We start from the raw sequence: 23,537 nt of genomic DNA, 5'->3' as shown, positions 1-23,537 counted from the left end.
GAATAAAAACCAGAAAGACAGTTATATCTGACAAGGATCAGAGATGGCATCAGTGGCTCAAACTGAGCTCAGTGGAAAGCGAGGACTAGAATCCTTAGGGTATTTTTACAGGAAGTAAGCTGAACAGTTGAACAAACACTTGAAGGTACTGCTGGAGAAATGTGAGGAGGATGCTTCCCCTTGGCCACACTGCCTTTTATTAAAGATTGGTAACCTAGGCCAGTTTAGAAATCCAGGTGGAGCAAAGAGCAAACTCTCGCGGTCCTGGTTCTGAAAAACACGCAAACGCAACTCTGACCACTAGGTGGCGACTGAGTTCAGTCTTTTGACTTTCATCCTGAAACCGAGGCCCTAACCTGTTCTGTTTTTCTTAAAACACAACTATTAGGAACTAATTTTATTACAGAACCACAGAGTTGATGGGGAGAAAAGGAGCTCAAGTAGCCCTACCTTGCAGACATATAAGAGTACAGCTTATTTTAAAAGTTTTGGAGCAGGTTTACTGCCCTGATTGAAAACCAGAACAAAAGTACACTTAAGCATGTCAAATGATGGTGGGGTCATGATCTGGGTCAATATAACAGATACGGCATAATGAAGTTCAAGTGGACCTTGGTCCACGGGCACTCACAATGCCTCTCCTCCAACCCTGTGGCCATAGCAGACGCTGAAAATCAATACTTGCGTTCAATACCGTATAAAAATTGTCTCTTTGTCCTCTGACTATGAATTTGACTGAGTCCAGGGCATGGCACATTTAGGCACTTAGTATTCACTCATTCATCTGTCCAGCAGGTACTTACCGAACACCTAATATATGTCAGCACCTTGCGACAGGTGCTGGAGATCACGATTGTGAGTGAAAACAAACACAGCCACTGTTCACATGGAGCTTAAAGCCTCGTGGGAAGGCACACGTTAATCAAGTAAGCCTACTGATGACGGTTTAATGACAGACTGAGATAAATGTGGCGAAGGAAAGTAAAAGTTCACTGAGGCAAATAAGAGAGGAACCCCATCTAAACTGGCAGGTGCAGGAAGGTGTCCAAGGAAGGGAAATACATCCTTGAGCTGACATATGACGGTGGGCAAGATTAAAAAGGCAAATTGGGGAAGGAAGAGGGAAGGGTCTGGCAGAGTCTGCAAAGGCCCTGTGGAGGGAACAGAGGCCAGGAAGAGTGTGCAGCAAGACGATGCTCGAGAGGCAGACAGTGGTGGACCAGGCTGGGTTTCTCAGGCTGTGTCAAAATTTTGGTATTTATCTTAAGAGCAAGGAACCTATGGAAGGTTTCTAAACAGGGAGATGATGTCTGTGTTTTGTAAAGATCACTCTGGCTGTAGTATGGAGAAAAGATGGGCAGGCCAAGAGGTTTCCTAGATGCCCCTTCTATGCTCAGTATTGCTCTAGGCAATGTGAAGAACTTCAAATATAACTATATCTATGGGCAGCCTGGGTGGCTTAGCCAGTTAAGGGTCTGCCTTTGGCTCAGGTCATGATCCCAGGGTCCTGGGATTGAGTCCTGCATCGGGCTCCCTGCTCAGCAGAGAGTCTGCTTCTCCCTCTACCCCTCCCCTCTTGCTTGTGATCTCTTTCCCTCTCTCTCTCAAATACATAAATACAATCTTTAAAAAATATTTATATTTAAAAATATATTTATGATGGACAAACAGAAACTGTATGTGTAGGAAGGAGTTGGAGAACAATACAAAGCAGCATGTCTTCAGTGCTCCTTTCTGGGTTTACACTGACTTGCTGCAGGAATTCTGAGAACATATGAAAAGGTGAAGAAACCAGTGTGGGTTGGAGGTAGGTGTGTGTGTGTGTGTGTGTGTGTGTGTGTGTGTGTGTGTGTAAGATATGCGGGGAAATAAACTGCCCTTTGAGAGAAGCACTCCACCATTTCCCTTAGCACCCAGTTTTTGCCTTTTAATCTGAGTGTTTCTCTTAGCAGGCTCTGGACCTGGAAGGTAGAAACAGTTGCCCCTCTCTCTACTATCTGTATCAAGAACAGTGTAGAGCACATCATAGGTGCTCAAGAAATTCTCATTGAATGGATTATGGATAAATGAGTAAAGGATGGGTCGGGAAGTGTTTATTGGAATTGGGGTCACTTTGAGGGGGAGCCAGTCTAAAGCAGAATGTTCATTTTAGGGAGTTATGAGGGGTAAGTTTGGCTTGCTTGGAAGGTAGTCAAAGAGCCTGACAACCCCCAGCTCTGGATTTAATCCACGATGAAAGGCTTTTTCTTCCTTCCTTTTCTTTCTTTCCTTTTTTTTTTTTTTAAAGATTTTATTTATTTATTCGACAGAGATAGAGACAGCCAGCGAGAGAGAGAACACAAGCAGGGGGAGTGGGAGAGGAAGAAGCAGGCTCATAGCGGAAGAGCCTGATGTGGGGCTCGATCCCATAACACCGGGATCACGCCCTGAGCCGAAGGCAGACGCTTAACCGCTGTGCCACCCAGGCGCCCCCCTTTTCTTTCTTTCCTTTTTCTTTTTCTCTTTCTTTTCTTTCTTTCTAGATTTATTTATTTTAGAGAGAAAATGAGCAGGAGGGGCAGAGGGAGAGACAATCCCAAGCAGACGCCGTGGTGAGTGTGGAGCCTGTTGTGGGGCTCGATCTCACAACCATGAGGTCACGACCGGAGCCAAAACCAAGTGCATCAGACGCCCAATTGACTGTGCCACCCAGGTGCCCCCAGTGATGAAACGTTTTCATGTGAAGAATTGTTGAGCCCATTCCAGTATTACCCAATGTTTTATCTTCATTGCCTTCTGCAGTCTGGAAATTCCCCCAGCAAGTCTGGGAGAAAGGGAGGAAGTCATTTGGGGTTTCCTCCTCTAATGGGGGCCTTGCACTGTGGCATTCCTCTGCCCTGGCTTCCACAGTAGCTCAGAGGGAGGGTGGAGATAGTGGTCAGCCCAGGTGCCGAGCTCTGACGACCTGTCTAAAGCACTGTTCTGACAGAAACTGAATCCATTCTTCCCAGACCTGTTTTCCTTTCTGGGTTTCTCTCCAGATGGCTCACATTGGGGAATGCTTATTTGCCTAAGCCGCGAGGAGTCGAGTTGGGTGGTGATTCTAACTGCTTGTAGCCAGCTTTCTTTGCATTCTCTGACGGTGTTGCCTGGGAGGGGTTGTAGGGTGCGTGTGTGTGTGTGCGCACGCGGGCACGCGGGCACGGATGTTACTGGTGTGGGGTACAGTTTGGGAGTGTCCAATGCTTCACTCGTGGCAATGTGAAAATTGTTCCAAAGCTCTAAACAGTCCAACAATCCTGTATATTTGATTGCCTTGAGCTTTGCATGCGGTTAAGAAAAAGGGTTAGAATTCAGTCATCTGTATGGCGACCAAAATGGGGAAAGTGTTTTTAATTTGGTCTCAGGAATGCCTACTATGTGGATCAAACTGCATTGGGGGTTCCCTCCCAATAGAACTGTGTTTGGAACAAAAGTCAATTGTAGATAGACCAGTATGAATCTGGTTTATGACTGTGAGGGCCGATTAAGACTGTCCTGACTTGTCATGTCTCTGGGGATCAATTTCTCCCTCTTATTTGGTTAAAATTTGATCCCAGAAGGGGGAAAGAGAATAAAACCCTACTGCTGGTAGTAACTAATATTTCTTGAGCACTGATTATATGCAGAACATTATGCTTTTCAGACATTTCCTCATCTACCCATACAACAGCTCTGTGGATAGGTGCTCTGTTTTCCTGATGATGACATTTAGAGAGGCTGACTGACTTGCCCAGGGTCACATAGCTAGCAAACGACAGAGGTGGAATTCAAAATCAGATATGTCTGACTACAGGGCTGTGCTCTTAATTAGACATACCCACAGAGGTCACCTTGATTACTCGTACTCCCTGCTTTTGCTTTCTTTATTTTTTCCTTTCCTCCATTTTTCAAGGCAGCTGTGTGGAAAGGGCTGTGTGCTTTTTCCACAGCAGGTCACCCACTGCCTGTGGCTTCTCTTCTATCAAATCTTCATGTTGAGAAAGGACATGCTGCCTGCTTCAGTTTCGTGTGACTCCACGCCCATGGTTTTCCTTTTCTGGGCAAGGGTGTTTACTGTCTAACTCTTCTAAGTCTTGGCTATGTTCCACATCAAAGGCAGTTTAATGTCGTAAGTGAACTCTCAAAGCTGTGAAAACCACTCACTCAGGTCCAAGTTCTGGCTCTGCCATTCACTAGCTCTGTGATGCGAGCAAGTTATTCAATCTCTATGAACCATAAAACAGGGATAATAAGCTATGTCCAGGTCTATTCACTCAAGCTACAGACACTGATTGAAGACCTTGCCAGGTCCTGGAGATACAGGGTTGTGCGGTTTAAACGAAGTAATAGATGTAAAGTTCTTGGCACGGGACCAGAAGGCAGCAAAGGTTCAATAATAAAGTAGTCATAAATAGTAGAACAAAAGGCAATTTCTCTAATAGCCATCACTGGGCGGGAGATAGGGGAATGAGGTGTTTCTTGAACAGGGTTTTTCTGAATAGGGGAACTCTTGAAATGATTTTGTATAATGAGCACCTTCTTCCCCTGGATGAGGCCAGCCCCAGATTTTAAATAATAGCCATAGTCAATCTTCTTGAACACTTAACATGCACTTTACATGTGTTAACTCATGTATTCCTTACAATAACCCCCTGAAGTGGATTGTATTATAGCCTCGTTTTATAGAGAAGGAAATGGAGGCCCAGAGAGCTTAAGTAACTTGCCTGAGACCTCACAGCTAATGAATGGCAGGGCAGGGATCTGAACCAGCTAGTCTTGACTCTAACACCTGTGATCTCATTGCCTCTTTAAACTCGCCACACTGGATTTGACTTGATTTCTGTATCTGATGTCTATGTAGCCAGCCGTGAGCAGCTTCAGAAAGAGACACATCCAGGCAGGGGATGTTTGGAAAGGTGTTTGGAGTTAGTATTCTGGGAACCTAATCTGGAGACCCTGTTTCCCAGCGTTTCCTCAAGGATGCTTCACTGATCCCCACTCCCTTTATACCTCTCCCTGCTGCATCTCTCTGACCTCGCCCAAGACCAAAGCAGGCCGTCCATCTGGAAGAGCAGCACTTGTGGAACCAGGAGTGGAGGTGCTGGCTGGGGCTGTAGTGTGGGAGGCGGGGCTGCCATTCCTATGGCCACAGGCGAAGGCGCTCCTTCTGCACAGCCTCTGCTCTTCCGCAGTCTCGCATGGGCCGCCTTGGGACTGAGTGATGCCTGGCCGATCCACCTTGCCCCCCATCCTCCTACTGCCCGAGGTCTGCCATAGCAGCGCCTGCAGGAGCCGCCGCAGACTCTGTGCAGGTGGCCTGTGCAGTGGGACACGGCCTTGCTCAGAAGGGCCCACGCTTGGTTTAATGCTCTGCTGTCTCCATCTTGAAATTCTTCATAAGATTTTGAACAAGGGGTTCCGCATTTTCATTTTGCAGTGGGCCTTGGGAGTTAGGTAGCTGGTCCTGCTCAGACCCTACTGAGGCCTCAGGAAGCCTCCCCAGCATGAGAATCTAAAGGAGACCACAGGGGAACATGGAGGAGACTCCAGGAAGGCAGGGGTCTTAATCTCCGCTTGTGTTCGCCAAGTCAAAGCATGGGCTGTAGGAAGCCGGAGAATGGATCCACGCACTTCTTCGGGTGATGCGAATTGAGCAGGTTGCAATCGTTTTTGCAGTTACTCCCATAAAGAAACCTAACGCCCTCTGAACCTGCAGTATCTTACCGGGAGGATCGCTGGAGAGGAGAGTCCGTGTGATTTAAGCAGAGAGGTGAACCTGGTCTCTGCTCCTTAAGGTCTCTCCTACCGGCCTGCCACGAGCCTGAAGCCCCACCCTTACGAATTCCTTCCTTCCATCCTGCCAGTAAGCCAGAGCCCTGCTCAAGGCACACGTGGTTTCTCCCTTCTCAAGAACTTGCTGCCTCAATCAGCAGCCCTGCTCCCCTTCTCGCCCATCCCTCCAGACTCCTAGCCCCCCTTTCCTGTGGAGGGCTCGCCAGTGCTTGCGGTGGGGCTGCTCAGGCAAATTGCATGACAAAATTCTCTCCTTTCCCTTCTGGCCTCACTCAGATGCTGCCTGTCCCTCGTCTGCCACCCTTCCCCTCCTCCTCTCCTGCTCTCTGGCTTCCATCTTCTCGGCTATTACAACTGGCATCTCCAAGATGACCCATCAAGGTTCAGAGTTTCATCAGCCTTGACCTTGTGGAGGCTGGGTCATGTTATGACTCTGGGAGCCCTTCCTCCATAAAGAAATAGTAAACATTATATTTGAAGACTGTGTTGTTATAAAGATAAGTATAGTCCAGCCTGGATTGTATTCATTTTTAATTCTTATTTTAAAATATATTAAAACGTTTTCGTGGGTCCCTAAATTATCCGTGGGCTCTAGGCTCTGCGTCTACTGAGACTAATGGACAAATCAGTCCTGTGTTGCAGAGCTGGGTAAAATGTAACAAAGGCTTCCTGAAATCTTTTCTCTCTAGGAAACCATACTACCTTTTTTGTTGTTGTTCCTTTTATTGGGAAAACAATATAGTTACAAAGAGAATTTTAAGGAGAAAAACCCACTCAGTCCCACAGCCTAACGTTCTTCATTTGTGATTCACTTCCTCGCCCAGATGGAAAGCTATTTTACACAGCTGACTGCTGTGTTTATGCAGTTTTGCATTCTGTTTGTCCCATTTAATATCATTTTATTGAAAGCACCTTCCACGTTTCTGCAATAGTCTTCATCACCATCTGGCTGACTTATGGTGATTGACTTACTTTTTCCCTCTGTTGGTTTCCTGTTCTTTCCAGACTCTGCTTCCTCTGGCCTTTTTATAGCATTTCTTCCCCCTTCTGTGGGATTCGTCTGGGCCATCTGGTCATTCTGAATATCATTCCCCCTCCCCCCAGGTAGTTTGATTCATGGCTTCAACTGCTGGCTTCACAGGGCCAAGGAAAATGGGCTTTGCAGACAAGAAGGTTCTTCTCAATGGCAATCACTGTCTGACAGTCTACCTATGTGACCTGCCAGATCCCTTTCACAGCGTTCTTTGGAGAGCCACCTAGGCCATGGGGCATGGTTTTGTTAAACTCTATGTGCTAGTAATGGGGTCAGAGTGGTCAGAGCCTGCAGGTACCTCAGCGATGACCCAGTCCAACTTCAGTATTTTACAGACAAGGACAGAGGCACAAAGAGGTTCCCACACTTGATCATGGTTATAGAATCAGTGACCAGGGATGTGACACTTTGTTCCTCGACCTCAAAGTTTCATGCTCTTTCCTCACTAGCATGCTTCCTGGAAGTTATTGAGGAAGATCTTTAATTTATATTCCGGTACCGTTAGAATGTGAATTTATGTTACAGAATTATATTTATACTTATTTGGCTGCTCATTTTATCTGAACATTATCTAATGGGAGGAAAAAAGAAAGGCTCCACAACACAGCTTTGAGTGAAGCCCATACTTTGGAATCATCTGGAACATTACAGAAGGAGTACCTAAGTGATTCATGTTCTATGCGATGGTAACTTCCCCTGCTCTGTTAATATTCACTTTGTCTCTATGGTCTGCTGAATCACTTATTGCTAAGGTTTTCAACAGTCAAATCAGTTAAACTTACCTATTCAGAGATAATGAACAGACCAGTCTTTGTCCCAAAATAACCAGGCCAACACTGGTACTAGCAACCTGCAGACAACAAAAGCATTCATTACTAGGAGGAGTGAATCTGTCTATTTTGGCCACAAATATCCTTTCTTGTACTGGAAATACCATAAGCTCCACTTTCCCTCTCATTGCTAGAGATACTGGAAAGAAATAGCTCTGAAAGTGCTCTCTTGCAGGTAGGGAAACTAACTATGAAGACTTTTTAAGGATCTCCCTTAAATTGTTTTTCTATTTTTTCCTTATCTCTCTTCTCCATGTACTGTATGTGTGTTCGTGTGTGCATGTGTGTATATGTGTCTGCAAGTGTACATATGTGTGTGTATGTGTGTGTGTGTGTGTGTGTGTGACATTTTGCTTAGACTCACTGTATTAGTCCCTTTCCATTGGGTTGCATTTGGCCTTCATCTGCTCAAATAACCTTGAATTCCATCCTGACTGACTTATTTTGGGGAAAAAAAGGAAAGTCTATTATCAATGTAACTGCAGCCAGGGAAAGGGCACGCAGGAAGTGGAAGGAGGGGAGAGCTATTTTACCAGGTGGGGAGTATGAGCACTGGCCTTCCATACTGCCCCCACCCCCGTCTCACCCCTGTCCTCACCACTAATTGATGAATCAGACCTCACACCCCCAGACACTGAGCAGAGCACTGCTGGTCAGTGGCCCACCGCGGGAACAGGACTGGTGTCCCCAGGCTGCCCTCCTGCCCCCACAGGCCTTACAAAGTCCATGGACACGATGGCTTCAGCGGTCGAGTTCTCGGTCTGGGCAAGGAGCACGATGGAGGCAGGGATGTCCAGGGTGAAGTTACCCGGCTGCAAACTGATCACGGGAGGCTCCGTCGCCATGACCCGTACCATGAAGGGCTGGGACAAGATGTAGATCTCTGCGATCTGCAACGTTCGGGAAAAGAAGTGGAGACCAGGGAGGTGAGCTGATGAGGGGAAATCACACACTTGGGGTGGCCTGGATGATTAAACTTTATATCATGCAGTTAGAATTGAAACAAAGCTCTCTGGCAATTATAACACCACCACACACAAGACAAATAATAACAACACCTGTCATTTACTGAACATATCCAGATTATCTGGTTTAATCTTCACAAAAGCCCTTCGGGCAGGTTCTATCAGAATCCCCATTTCACTGCTGAAGACAGTGAATCCTTTGATTAAGAAATTTCCTTCACTTCCAGGTGGATACATTGAGGAACTGGGATTCAAATCTAGGTCTGTCTGACCCCGGATACTTGCTCTAAAACCAGGATGCTCAATGAGCATCCCTCTGTCCTCAAGAGCGAACCTGAGTCTTTCAGGACACTGTGTCCAGTATTCAGGTGCTGTGAAGGCATGGCATTAATAGTTGCTTCACTAAAGGCACAAACCTGGGCCCTCTTCCCCCATTTCCCATTTTAGCTTATTTCAAATGTGTGGTGGAACCTCATGGAAGGAACAGTTGATTTATTTTGTAAACTTTTAATGCTTTAATAGTAACTTGTTTAGTAAATAACTGTGGCTATTTTATTAAAAGAAAAAAAAATCTGGGGGCCCCTGGGTGGCACAGTCAGTTGGGCATCCGACTCTTGGTTTTGGCTCAGGTCGTGATCTCAGGGTGGTGAGACCAAGCCCTGCATCAGGCTGGTGCTCATCTCGAAGTCTGCTTAAGACTCTCTCCCTCTCCCTCTTCCCCTCCCCCCGCTCATGCTCTCTCTCTCTAAAGTAAATAAATAATTCTTAAAAAAAGAAAAAGAAAAAGAAAAAATTCTCTTCAGAATGGAAAGATGAACTCAGGTTTGGACCAAAAAGGAATAGAAAGAACCCACAAATCTTCCAGAAGTAGTTTCAATGAATCCAAATACACTACCGAGGAGTCAAACCCTCAGTACTTACCCGGGAGAGCACGTTGCCAAGGCCTTGAGAGTTTTGAACCAAATGGTTGGATATCTGGAAAATTAAGACCATACATCACTGTAAGATTTTTACCTGGGTTCTCTTTTCAGGGGAAACCTAGCTTTCCTTATATTTTTTATGAATCATGAAGTTGTTACACCAACAACCAATTAGTTTTTGAAGGTGGCCTATCATTTTATAGTCCAACCATAAGAAATCTGAGGCCCAGAGAAGTAAAGTAACTTGCCCAAGGTCACACAGGAAGTACCTTCCTTTTTAGTAAGTGCCTTTTCACTTTGGCAATACTGTGTATGTCCCACATGTATGATCCTTGCGTAACCATCCTATAGTGGTTAACAATAAGTCTTGTATTATTGCCCACCTTTTCAGAGATCACTGACACAAAGGATGCTTATATAATTTATCTTCACAGATGGATGGTTTCCAAATCTGAAGGAGACCTTTCCAATTCTTGGCAGTCTACGGTAGCTGGTGCTGCCACACCTAGTATTTTGAACCCAAGTTTTATAACCACTTGTATAATTAAGACCCATGGAATGAAGAGATTACTAGGGGATGCTTAATAAAAGATGTTGGTTGACTGGCTGGAGAGAGTGTTCTCATCATAAAAGGGAGGAGCATGGCAAAGAGAATCCATGAGTATGTGTTCTATTACCAGCCATTATAGATAAATCAGTTGCAATTACCAACAGGAGAAATATTTTTGTTGGCCTAACACAAGGCATAATGATGATGATGACGATAAGCAACACTTAAAGAACACTTACTCTGTGCTCAGCATTGCTCTGAACGCTCTCTCTATATATTTAAACCTCTCTAATGTCCATACTGACCTTATGAGTATGGAATTATTATCCCCATTTTCTAAATGATGACACTGGCACAGAGAAGTTAAATAAATTGAAGATGCCCAAAGTCCCAGGTCATAAGTGGTGGAGGGGAGTCTTGCATTATTTAAGATCAATCTAGAAGAGTGGCCTGGTATCCTACACAACTGAAATTAGCAGACCTGGAGATGCAACAACCCCCCAGCTACCAACAGCATTCAGTTCACAATCCCTTCATTCGCGTCCTGCTAGGGTTGATAGTCTAAAAAGGCCCAGGAAATAGAAACAATGACATAAAATTCCCATAACAGGCTACTTATAATAAGATGCATGCTGCTGCTGAACGTTCCGTCCATGAACTCTCCTCACCTCTTTCATGGAGAGAGTGACGTTGAAGGCCCCAGCTGTAAAGTAAGCAAAGGACGCAGATTTAAAGAAAAACTCGGAGATTCCAACGTAGAGCATAGAGTCACTGCGTTCCGGCAGCACAAAAGGAACTGGCGAGAAGGGGGGGTCAGTGAGGTTGTCCAGTGGGTAGAACACGCCCTGTGGGAAAACAGAGAGAAAGATCAGTGTATCGGGTCCACACTTGGGTGTACAGCACTAAGAAGGTAGATCTGCTCATGTCAGAATCAGGAAAATACCAGAAACTCAGTAGGGGTTAAAAGATGAAGGGCCTTCTGACTTCTTGACCACTGACTACGGTTTTGCAGCTCTGATGACTTCTTGAGCATACGTGGACGTGTCTGTCCCCCCTGGGGTGTAACCTTCTTTCAGAGGGCAGGTACATTTTAACTGGACACACAGCTTTGCATAGTTCCTGAGGTGCCATGTAGAGATGCCAAACTCTTGACCTTCAAACCCTGTGGCTACTGAGCATCTGGGGTGTCATAGAAAGACTCAGAAGGACCCAGGACTCTCAGTAGGTTAAAGCATTTTCCTGGCATTCCTGATGCTACCCTCAGTGGCTATAGGATGTTATTACAAAATGGTGTCTTGAGTAACATTTAATGTATCTGAATGACTCTAAGTGATTGAAATATAAGTTAGAGGCGCCTGGGTGGCTCAGTAGGTTAAGTGTCTACCTTTGGCTCAGGTCATGCTCCCAGAGTCCTGGGATCGAGCCCCGCATAGGGCTGCCTGCTAAGGAGGGAGTGTGCTTTTCCCTCTCCCCCTTCCCCAGCTCGTGCTCTCTCTCTCTCTCAAATAAATAAATAAAATCTTTTATTTGAGAGAGAGAGAGCGAGCACAGCAGGGGAGCAGCAGGCAGAGGGAGAGCAAGAAGCAGGCTGGCCGATCAGGGAGCTTGATGCGGGGCTTGATCCCGGGGCCCTGGGATCATAACCTGAGCCGAAGGCAGATGCTTAATGACTGAGGCACCCAGGCACCCCTAAATAAATAAAATCTTAAAAAAAAAAAAGAAATATAAGTCAATATGCACTGAAAAAAAAACCAATGATATTAACCTTGGGGCAAAACTGAAATAAAGACAATTAATCTCTTTTCTGGAATCAGCAAAGACCATTTTCATGTGCAAATGGCCCTGGCCGAGGTCAACAGCCCTCAGTTAAATTGGCTAACCTGACAGGAACAGGAGTGTCGATATGTACAACCTATTGATGTGCTAAGTTCCAATACATGCAGAGCTACTCCACCTGCCTCTTTGCCTCAGACCTCTCCGCAGAGACAGAGTCATCATGATACTTTCCTCGAAGAAGGCAGTCATATGCTGGGCAAATCCAAACCATCCTTTACCAATCAATAAGCCCGAGGGAATTGCTTGAAAGGACATTAAATTATTTAAAGGGTATGTAGTGATATTTCCTTCTGCATATAGCATTTGGTCTTCGAATACTGGCTGTCGATAACCAGGGTGAGAATCTGGTGATGATAAAGTTACCTTCAAATTCAGCTCCATATAATTCTCAGTAATTTCTGGAGAACTGATTAGGGAATAATCCAACAGAGTATAGTTGTCAATCTTGGTTAAAACTAAACAACAAACAAATAAAAATCTATATTTATTAAAGATATAGTATAGCATCTGATTATTATCTATGCAGAGTAATATAATTTTACTTGTCTATTATTTAAAATAACAATCACCCTTATTTTGTTAGTAATACATGCTCACTTTTCAAAACCCAGGATAAGTAGGTAAGTCAAAAGAAGAAAGTAAAAACCCTTCTTAATCACATTGTACTGAGGGAAACATTGGCAAAATTTTGTCATATAGCTTTTTATGTACATACACACACACACACAAACACAACACATATAAACTTTTTAAAAAAGCAAATTAGACAAACAAAAGTCACATATTACTATTAAACCACATATATTAGGTTGGCGTAATGAGATATTTTCAAGTTCTATGTGATAGCCTTCTATATAGTTAGAGCTTTAATTTTTTACAATAAGTATGTATCACTGTTGTAATGAGAAATAATTTTTAAAAAGAAATGTCGAGAGAGGCAGATGGGAATAAACGCTTGTGGTTTCCTGTATCTGGAGGGCTCTTCGTCCAGATCTAGGAGTGGCTCACACCTACTCCCTTTAAGTTCTTACTGTAATGTCACCTGCTCAGTGGTGCCTTTCCTGGCCATCCTATTTTAACAGAAATGCCTCCCCAGCTCCTTTGATACTTTATCTTTCTTCTTACCACTTATCATATCAGTATCATAGATTTTACTTATTATCTTGCTTGCTGTCTGTCTCCTCTGACTAGTCCCTGAGGGCAGAGATTTCTGTCTCTTGGGCTTACTGCTGCATTCCCAGCACCAGAAACAGCACCCAGCCTCTTATAGGTTCTCAGCACACTTTAGGTGAATGAATGAATAGAATGTAAAGAGAGAGATCCATCCAAAGTATCATGTGAGCACAGAGGAGGCAAAACTTTGGGGGTGCAGGCTATCAGTAAGACTTCTTGGACAAAACTATGCCTGAGCTGAGACCTAAAACATAATGAGGAGTAGACAGGACAAGGGGTCGCTCAGGGGTAGGAAGTAGAAGGAACTGGACCCCCCACGGCTTACTGCAGTGCTGGCAAAGAAATAGGTATTCAATTAATATCTATGAAATGAATAAACGGGTGGAGGGGAGGGGAAGCTCTTCTAGGCAGGGAGGGCAGCATGAGCCAAGCAAGGGGTGTGGAGGCAGTAGAAGCAGTTTGACTGCTGGAACAGAGAAAGGTGCCAGAGGCAGCCGAGAGAGGTGAGTTGAGCCAGGGCATGGCCAGCAGATCTTGTAGTCCGTGTGAAAGCGTTTGGGCTTGATTCCGAGGCAGCAAGGAGCCACTGAAGGGGTTAGAACGGTGGGAGGAAGGGGTTAACTTGGTTGAGATTAGCATGAATTATCCCGAAGAGGATGGACTGAGTGCCAGAGCTGGCATTTCCCGTGGCTCTGGTTTGTTGAGAGTAAAGCAGGTAGGAGAGCTGGCTATCTCACACTGAAAAGCAAACCTGGCGAGCATCTGAGTTTGCAGGCAGGAAGAGAACCATCCTGAAGAGGCAGTTCCAGGACTCACCCTCCAGCATGCTGAGATTGGCATTCAGGGCTTCCACCTCACTCATGATAATGGGACACAGCTGGCCATGAAAGGAATACAAAAACTGCATGTTATCACATTGCCCTTGAAACTCTATTTAGGGGCCTAGACCCTGCAAACAAAGGCCTTCTGGTTAGGAGCCCTTCTCCCTTTGGTCATCAGGACTTTCCCTGAAATTAGTTGATGCCTACGGGCCCCACATTCTGTACGTATGGGTGATGTGTCATTGAATGCTGGCTAAACTTCAGAGCAACCGGGACTAAACCCAGTTAGCCCTATGAAAGAACGAGCCCTCGGCTTCTCTTTCTGTGGCATGACAGGATATGTGCCCGGGGCATCTGGTGTGGGCACCCCTGAGGACCTGCTGCTGGGCCTTTCCCGGCTGTGGGGACGCCACCGCCTCCCGCCTCCTCTGTCAGCGGTGCCATGCTCTGCTGGGAGAGGTGCAAGCTGGGGCCTTCACAGTCCCACTTGGTGGGCTTGAGAGCCCAGTAGTCAGACATCTGTTTAGATCAGAACCCCTTTTGGAGTTAGAAAATCAATCTTGACTTGGACTTGAGCTTGTCTTTAAGAAGGAGGATGTGTGCCGACGTGGGTGAGCTGCTGTGTGCCAGGCGTGTACTAAGCACTCAGCGTGGTGGTTACTAGCACAGGCTTGGGAGTCGGGCTGCCTCGGGTTGACTCCCTTAGCAAGTGATTTGTACTCTGTTCTCAGTTTTCTCATTTGCAACATGAGAATGATAATTGTACCTACTTCATCATGTTGTTGTGAGTAGAAATAGAAGCAATCCATGTAAAATTGCCTGGCACATAGCAAGCATTCCGTAAATGTCAGTGGTGGTGTTTTAACCCCATTTTGGCCTCACGACGGCACTGAGAGGTGGGCACCACTGTCTGCCCTTCACAGATGGGAAAACTGAAGCTTAGAGAGATTTATTGAGTTGTCTGGACTTCCACAGCTAGGACTTGGAATAGATAGTTGTGGTCTGAGCATTCTTTTCTGTTTTCCCGTGGCACAGAGAGAATACTAGAAGCAAATCAGCCCTGGTCTCTAAGTCCTATACACCCTCCAGGCAAACTTAGCTAGTGGCTTCCTGTCAGAGGCCAAAGAACCACGTTGGTTTCCAGCAGAGAAGCGATGGCGAGTGTGGGGGTCCCTGAGCCGACAGTGCTTTCCCCGTCATTCTCTGACATGCACCTGCACTGGCGCTCAGCCCCTGCCAGGTGAGGATAGAGAAAGCCTGTGCAACCTCGGGGTCCCCCCACCAGCCGGGTAACCTCCCCGGACAAGCTGTTGAATGTGTTTGTGTGTTGATTTCCTCATTGACATTCATCAAGCACCACTGCCTGCGGGTGATAGACACTTCCAGATACTGTTCTTGCCCTTTCGTTTCCCGTCGTCCTCATCCTTCTCCTTGTCTCCCCCAGATATGGCTAAAGTGTCCAGTGATGGTCTGGCCTGGACTGCAAAGAGGGTGCGCAGCCAATTCCACTCCTTCCCTTCCTCAAACACTGATTTCTGGAATCGAGACACTTGTAACTTTGGAAGCTATCTTAACTTACACTGTTTCTGGAAACATCCTTTCTTCCCCCATTCCTTACCTATCAAAATCGTACTTAGACTACAAGGCTCAGTTCAAGTCCTGCATCCTCTAAAAAAATATCTCCCAGGATACTTTCAGACCCTTTTGACTGAATCTTTCCATTTCTCTGAGTCTAATGATCAGGTAATTATGTATTAAATTCAAATACTCATTCAGTTACTGCTCCACAAGTCTGAGTTGGGTTTTCCTAAAAAGATATTAAGTTTATTCCCTTTTTATATCCCCAACAGCCTAGAGTCTAGTGCTGGGCATGCAGAAGTTACACAATAAACTCTTGTTGGTTGTTTGCCCATCCCGTGCTGAGCACTTGAGGGAGGGAACGCTGTTTCATTCATCTCTGCGTCCCCAGCACTTACCACAATGTTGGCACATGGGAGGCACTTGTGAAGGATGATGTGTGTGAAAGTGCCTTGGATGACGCCTAGCATACAACATGTGCTCAGTAAAGGTTTATCGACTCAGAATTAGGTAAAGCATGGCAGAACTGCTGAGCATTTTACTGTGGTTGCGTCACCTCCAAAGACTTACCATTTCATTTAAGTTCTTTAAAATGGGTTTCTCCATGGGTTCAGCAAAGGAGTTGTACAGGACACTGGAGAAAAAAGAGAAAAAATGGGCTTATTCAGGAACCGTATCTGCCAGGCGTGACCCTCCTCAGGCCCTGCCGGAGAATCCAGCCCCAGACTAGCAACTGGCCAGCCAGCATGGTGCTACCGCACCTGAGTTCTCCAGAAAATGACACGTGGGCATGGCTCACTTGGGCGTAACAGTCTTGGAGCTTCAGGATCGGGTGACCAAAGCCATTGCGGGCCAGGATGATGATACCGGTGAAGTAGACCCCAGAGAGAAACAGATCAGCTCCTCCTGTGTCTTGGCTGTGGAGAGAAAAAGTGCAAGGTTACCCAGGCCTGGGCAGGGGTGAGACAGCTCATTTCTCGACTACCCATAGCCTCTGAGCTCCTGGAGGGCAGGAGCTTTGACACCTCGGGATTCCTGGCACCAACAACAGGTAGGAGCAGAGTAGGTGCTGAGCATTTACCAAAGAAAGGAAGCAATGAGTATGTGGATAGGTGAGAGCTTTAGCTTGGCTTTTTTATCCTGAGTGCTCTGGCCCCCATAGTGGCCGAGCACATATTAAGCACTGTTCATATACAATGTTTGTGTGGAGAGAGAACATGGGGTAGCCTTATTTAGGGTGGGCACAAATGGGGACGGGACACTTTGATGCAGTCTGTGAACTCTTTGAGGCCCTGGAGTGTGTGTTATTCATCTGCAGAGCCCCAGCATGAGCACATAGCGTAAGCACTTAGTATGTGGCTGATGGGTTGGCAAAGAAATGAATGAATACCTGAACCTATGTTAATTATGGGAGAATATATCATTTCTCTATAGCGTACAAGACTGGAGTTCTTGAGATGGGGATAAATGGTACTTGTTTGGCACAGCATAAATGGTTGTTGAATGACCAAGTGATGAGCAGATGTGCTTTCTGGGGAACCAGCCAAGGCAGACCTAAACGTTACATCCAGGACACTGACTTGCATGAAGTGGGTGGTCTGTAAGTGTGACTTGAATCTGATCCCTCCTTTCCTAAGAGGGTGCAAAGGCTTTTTGGTAGGGAGAGATCTGGGCTCCAGCTGACTATTATCCTCTAATCTCCTTGTGAGGTAGGAAGACCCCGTTTCCCATCACTGCCCCTGCGGATGGGGAAGTGTGTGGAACGGCCCAAGAGCATACAGTGACTCACTAAAGGCCCAAAATGCTGAGCACGTGTCCATTCCTCCAACAGTCAAGGACTCCCACCTCTTAGGAAATCTTAAATGACATTTTGCTCCGCCTTTAAGGGAAGGATGCTTTTCAGCCCTCCCTCCTCCTCCCCTGCCCAGCCACCAACAAAGATGTCCTGATTTAAATCTCTCCTGGAAAAAAGTGCTCTTAAGAAAGACTGTTAGTGGCTGAGGGAAAAAAGCCTAATGTCAAAAACACCAGCTAATATATGGACTTTCAATTTTGGTTCCATTTCTCCCCAGAACAGCCGCAGACAGCTTTGAGTGGAATACTCACAAGAGGGGAGACCGGATTTCCCAGTCGGTGCTGATGTTGGCAGTGCCGTGGTTGGTCAGGGCCTTGATTCCCACCCCAGGCACAAAGGCCAATGAAGTATTTGGAAATGAAAAGGCATTGATTTTTATGCTGTAAAACAAAAAACAGAGAGGTTAAGCGCATGTCTTCAAGCACATCTCTAAGTAAGGCAAAATCAGAAAGGAGGTTTGTGGAACTCCCAGAAGCAATCATGAATTCCTATGGAGGAAGGAACCTCGGGTCTGAGGTGCTGCCTCTGGGCCCTGCCTTCTAATTCCCATTTAAGCCTTGCCAAGAAGCCCCTGGTGTCTAATTGAGGGGGAAAGGAGCAAGTATAGAGACAAATTTGAAAATAATCAATTTCTTTAGTTTCATTAAAGACAGTATGAGGTACAACTGCCATCATGGTTTTCTTCAGCTGTGCCAGTGTTTCTCAATGGAGGGGAAATTAGTATTTTGGATGGGACAACTATTTTGTGTAGAGGACTGTTCTACACATTGCAGGGTACCTGCCACACATGCCAACTAAATGCCAGCAGCACCCCTGCCCCCAGCATTAGCTCATTTTAATCCTCACAATAATCTCATGAGGTTGTTGTTGGTTCTGCAATCTGCGATTCAGAGATGAGAAGATAAGGGACATGGTTGAAGTCATACGTAAGTGGTAGAACCAGGCCTGGAGCCTTCCTCAATCTGTCCCAGACTGTGTTCTTTGCCAGTAGGCTATGCCACTTCATGTACTGTGCAAGGGCACCTGACTTAGAGCTGTGCTAGCTGTGCAACCTTGGGTAAGACGCGTAACCTCTTTCAGTCAGTCACTCAAAGGAAGGGCTACTCATGGGTAGGTCAAGAAGACAACATGAGATCACCTACGTATAACTGTGGAACGGGAGAAAGGCATTGTTATGAACTAAGATTAGGAAAAATGTAAAACATAAATGTGACAGCTGATAACAAATGCTTATTTACTGTTTCTTCTATTTTGCATCCTTTCCTACATGTCTTTGTCATACACCCTGAGTCCCACTGTGGGAAGAAGATGGTAGAGGTTCATTGAATAGATCTTGGAAATATTTTCAGTCTGATACATACAGGTCTAATGCATTCTTTGTATTCAAGCTATGGACGTATCATTAAGGAAAATCATTTCTTTGCTGCTGGATATCTAGGTCATTTCCAGTTATTTCTGTGTTATAAACAACGCCACACTGAGCATCCTCATACATGCTGTTTACGTGTGTGTCTTTCTAGTGAGGATGCTGGAGGGATCGGTAGGTCAAATGGCATGCATTAAAAAAAAAGTCCTTGTAAATAACCTTCTAAAAGAGCACTAATAGAAATAGAATGTGAGGCACATATATAATTTAAATATTTCTAGTAACCACATTTAAAAAAGGGAAAAGAAACAGGTGAGAGTGATTTTATTAATATTTTTTACTTAATCCAATATATCTAAAATAGTATCATTTCAACACGTAATTGATATAAAAATTATTGATGGGATATTTTGTTTTCCTTTTTTTTTTTTTTAAAGATTTTATTTATTCATTTGACAGAGAGAGAGACAGCCGGAGAGGGAACACAAGCAGGGGGAGTGGGAGAGGAAGAGGCAGGCTCCCAGCGGAGCAGGGAGCCCGATGTGGGGCTCGATCCCAGGACCCTGGGATCATGACCTGAGCCGAAGGCAGACGCTTAACGACTGAACCACCCAGGTGCCCCTGTTTTCCTTTTTTTCAAAATAAGTCTTCAGAATATGGTCTTTTTTTTTTTTTCATTCATAACATGCCTCAATCTGGATATTGAATTTCATCAGAAATACCTGTCCTATATTTAGATTGGATAAAATTTTCAACTGCAAAAGTACACTTCTATACTCAAATTGTTCCATACACACTTAAAAGCTTTTCAGTAATTGACTCAAGTACCATTTATTTTAAAATTAATTAAAATTAAGTAAGTAAAACTTCGGTGCCTTACTTGCAGTAGTCCCATTTCCAGTGCTCAGTAGCCACATGTGGCTTGTGGTCCTGTGCGGGCAGCACAGGTCAAAATGTACCATTCCAGTTTCTCTACTCCCACTAGTAATCTTCACCTGCACTTCATAATATATGTGTAACCCTGGATTTTTCTGCTGGGGTATCATTGTCATTGTAATTAAATAATTCATTTTGTAAACACATAATGTCCATCTCTCTTATTGGACATTAAGGGCAGGGATATCTGTGTCATTTGCTACAAGACCCCCTATGCCTGGGACAAAGCCTTGGCACCTAGTAGGTCCTCAATAAATACTTCTTGAATGGCTGTCTTTATTAACAACTAGAGCATTTGCTAGGAGCTTTTCCTAGATCACCATTCTTCTCCCCACCTTCCCACCCTCCCAAAAAACTCATGGTTTTATAGAATGGTATCCTTGATAGCAGGGAAATTATTACTCCAAAGGGTTACAGCATCAGGGAATTACCACTGGACTCATAAAGCCTTGGGGGCAAATTGTGACTCACAGATAATTCCTTATAAAATCTTGACTTTCTGCTTTACCTTCAAGATTGAGCTCAAGGTGGACAAAGACGTCCTCTCCCTACACTGCCCTTTGGGGCTTTTGTTGGCAACTATGACAGAGGTTGCCAGCTGCTATCTGAACATCCACTTCCCCTTCTTCTTTCCCAAACATCCCTGAATTTGTTCAGGATGACAACGATGTCTGCTTGGAAAATGAATTTTCCAGTCTCCCTTGCTAATAATAATAATAATAATAATAATAATAATAATAATAATAATAAGTATGGTCGCAAGACTAAGATCTGTCCATTATTGTATAGTCAGAGTATTATTAGAGCAGGACTCCAGAAAAAACACTCACTGAAGAGACTAACCCAGCTTACAAGAGTCCTCTTACTCCTTCATGGGCCTAAAATATGAATCTGATGGCTGAGCTGCAGTGGCCATACTGGACCACGAGAAGCTTGAGGACAGAAGCCAGAACTGAGGATGGTGGGCAGAGAAATACAGAAAAGCTGGGTTCAGATAAAATTGTGGGGCTTCCACAGGATCCCTCTCCTCTTTCTTTCTCTTTCCTTCCTTTCTTTCCTTTCCTTTTCTTTTCTTTTCTTTCTTTTCTTTTTTCTTTTTCTTTTTCTTTCTTTTTAATGTGGGGCTTGAACTCATGACCCTGAGATCAAGACCTGAGCAGAGATCAAGAGTCAGACGCTTAACCGACTGAGCTACCCAGGCGCCCCTCTACTCTTTCTTTTGAGCTTCTTATTTGTGGCCCATTTCTATGACATCTGAAATCTCAACTAAACTTCACTAAAGTAGGGGAAGACTTGATGAGGCCAGATTTGTTTCTGAGACTGTGATTGAATCCTGCATTTAGGTATAGGGGGTGGGGTCAGCAATGGGATGGGTAAAAATTTCTCATATTATTCAAGGGGCAAGGAAAGAGGCAAGGACATTGAGACTCTGAGCCAATTCACCAGGTGCACACAACTAGTGTGCAGGAGGGCTTGGACTTGGACCCAGGTGTCTGACCCCAATCTTACACTCTTTGTCAGCTTTATGACCCCTCTTTCTTGAGGTCATTCATCTGATAAGCCCCTGGCCAAAGGTGGGTTAACTTCTACTCTGCAGGTTCCTGGTGTTATACCAGCACACCAGATGGCATATCCACAACCCTAAGGTTTTAAAGAATAATTCCACCGCTAAAAATACTCTTCTACTTACTTCGAAAAATTGTAGTTCACATAATCAACCTTCAGAAATTCCAGAGATTCAGAACCTCTTAGGTCTGGGATTTTTCTTTCCTTAACCATTTGCTCAATCATGTCCATTCCAGCTAGAACACCTGTGAAGGAACCAAAGAGAGCTTTATTGATGATGTCGAAGATGAGAATGGCCTAACATCATGAAACATACACATGAGGTTTACTGAGTAAGGCGTGCTCTTAGAAACTTAGAAAGCAGCAACCCTACAAAGTGGTGTGATTGTTTCTGTTTCATAGAAAAAGACACTGGTCTTCAGAGAGGCTAATGAAGACCCCAGGACCCTATGACTAAGAGCATGAGAGATTCCCATTATGTGGCCAAGGCTAAAGGATACTACTACAGGGCATTGTGATAGGAGAAGTACAAAACGTTATCATCATCCACGTTTTACAGATTGACAAACTGAACCTCAAAGAGATGAATTCTCACCTACGTCACACAGCAAAGAACTAGGGGCCCCATAGTTAAATCTGGGCAATTTGGCTCCAGAATCCATGTCTTATTAGAAAGTTATTCCACATTCTCCCCTTTCCCCTAGATTCTTTATTTTTTTAAAAAAGATTTTATCTATTTATTAGAGAGAGACAGAGAGAGAGGGAGCATGAGTGGGGGGAGGGGCAGAAGGAGAAGCAGACTCCACACTAAGCGGGGAGCCCGATGCCAGGCTCGATCCCAGGACCCTGAGATCACGACCAGAGGTGAAGGCAGACACCCAACTGACTGACCCACACAGGCGCCCCTCCCCTAGATTCTTTAAGCTCAGCAATTTTTGGCCTGAGGTACGGGGACTGTTGGGCACTCCTAATCCTCCTGAAATCCTAGTAAAAGATTGTGAGTAGGATGTGTGCATGTGCATTTGTGTCTCATTTCTCAGGGGAGAGGCTCCACATTTGCATCAGATTCTCAAAGGATCCCAGGACTCCAAAAAGGTTAGCAAGCCCTGCTTTTGTGCAATTCAGGACTAAATCTGTCTTTACATGGTAGCACCACAGGACACAGTTTTCTGAGCTCATGAAGGAAAAGAGCCCTCGTGCACATAAAGAGCTTGAGAAAAGTAACTGACATAGTAATGAAGAATGATCTTTTCATTTTAACCTTCTTAAGGAGGAAGCTTTGCCTTTACCCCTTATTTTGCAGCTTAAGCACATTTCCATTTAGGCTATCCCTGTGGAGAAGAAGAGCAGATCTTATCCTCTGTAATACCACGAATGATATTGTAATATAGGGATGCAGGGATAGGGTGTAAAGGATATAAAGATGGAACCAAAGGCACTATCAGACAGCTTAGTTTCAAATCCCAACACTGTCATGAGATAATAATAATTGTGTGCCAGGACTGTCCACACTCTACATATTCTATCCTTTGATCCTCAGAGCAACCCAGTGACATAGGTATTATTATCCCTATTTCACACAGGAGGCAGTTGAGGCTCAGAGAGGTTCATGGGCTTGCCCGAGAGCTCCCAGCTGCTGGGTGTCATCAGCGAGGCTTTGGAGGAATGGGGAACAGAGAGCAGAACACAGGTTTTGAAATCAGGCAGAGCAGACCTGAGCTCCGATCTTGCCTCGCCCCCGTACTGGTGTGTGATGTGGCAGATTCGGTCCAGCCCCTCTGAGACTCAGGTTCCTCCTCTGTAGAATCACTATCCCTTCTTTGTAGGGTTGTTGTGGGAATCAAATCAACCCAGAGCCCGTAAGGCACATATCAAAGAGTGTGGTCATGGTAGACGCTCAACCAAGACATGGTTCTGACTTTAAGCCTGTCCTTCCCCACCACCCCATGCCGTATCTCTACAGATGATCCCATCTGGTCCTCACATCACGACAGGGGGCACCATTATTGTCATTCTCCTCACCCCGTTTTCCAGATGAGAAAACCCACTGGCCCAACCGTACATATTGAGGAAAGCGGCAGAACTGAGATTCATACCCATGTGAACAGAATAGATCTGTTCTTTTAATTGCTCTTATCTTGAGGGTGGAATAAGCTATTCTTACAACTTTAATACTGTTACAAGATATCTATTTCTGATATGTATTTCTGTGCATATAAGTCTATCAATATAGTAACAAGATACACACACATACACACATGCATATACAAATATGGATACACACGTGCATTCCTGGTATGTGTTTCTCATTAGAG

The 23,537-nt window shown here is 45.0% G+C and overlaps 1 protein-coding gene across 3 annotated transcripts in view; it reads right to left on the bottom strand.

Moving 5' to 3' along the window:
- The window catches only part of BPIFC (BPI fold containing family C), a 49,747-nt gene that overhangs the window by 6,664 nt on the left and 19,546 nt on the right, over window positions 1-23,537 (bottom strand). For all 3 annotated transcript variants that reach the window (XM_087868776.1, XM_045779981.2, XM_045779982.2), the window contains exons 6-15: window positions 21,347-21,467; window positions 17,606-17,734; window positions 16,261-16,416; window positions 16,070-16,133; window positions 13,917-13,977; window positions 12,291-12,382; window positions 10,760-10,936; window positions 9,543-9,596; window positions 8,376-8,546; window positions 7,609-7,676 (exon numbers count right to left, since the gene is read on the bottom strand). In XM_087868776.1, the coding sequence (XP_087724902.1) occupies window positions 7,609-7,676; window positions 8,376-8,546; window positions 9,543-9,596; window positions 10,760-10,936; window positions 12,291-12,382; window positions 13,917-13,977; window positions 16,070-16,133; window positions 16,261-16,416; window positions 17,606-17,734; window positions 21,347-21,467 (1,093 nt within the window). The remainder of the gene's footprint in view (window positions 1-7,608; window positions 7,677-8,375; window positions 8,547-9,542; window positions 9,597-10,759; window positions 10,937-12,290; window positions 12,383-13,916; window positions 13,978-16,069; window positions 16,134-16,260; window positions 16,417-17,605; window positions 17,735-21,346; window positions 21,468-23,537) is intronic.

The sequence above is a fragment of the Ursus americanus genome, chromosome 17 (assembly GCF_024610735.1).
Source record: "Ursus americanus isolate L20-20 chromosome 17, mUrsAme1.1.p, whole genome shotgun sequence".
NCBI classification, from domain to species: domain Eukaryota; kingdom Metazoa; phylum Chordata; class Mammalia; order Carnivora; family Ursidae; genus Ursus; species Ursus americanus.
This window is presented reverse-complemented; position numbering and strand designations above follow the sequence as displayed.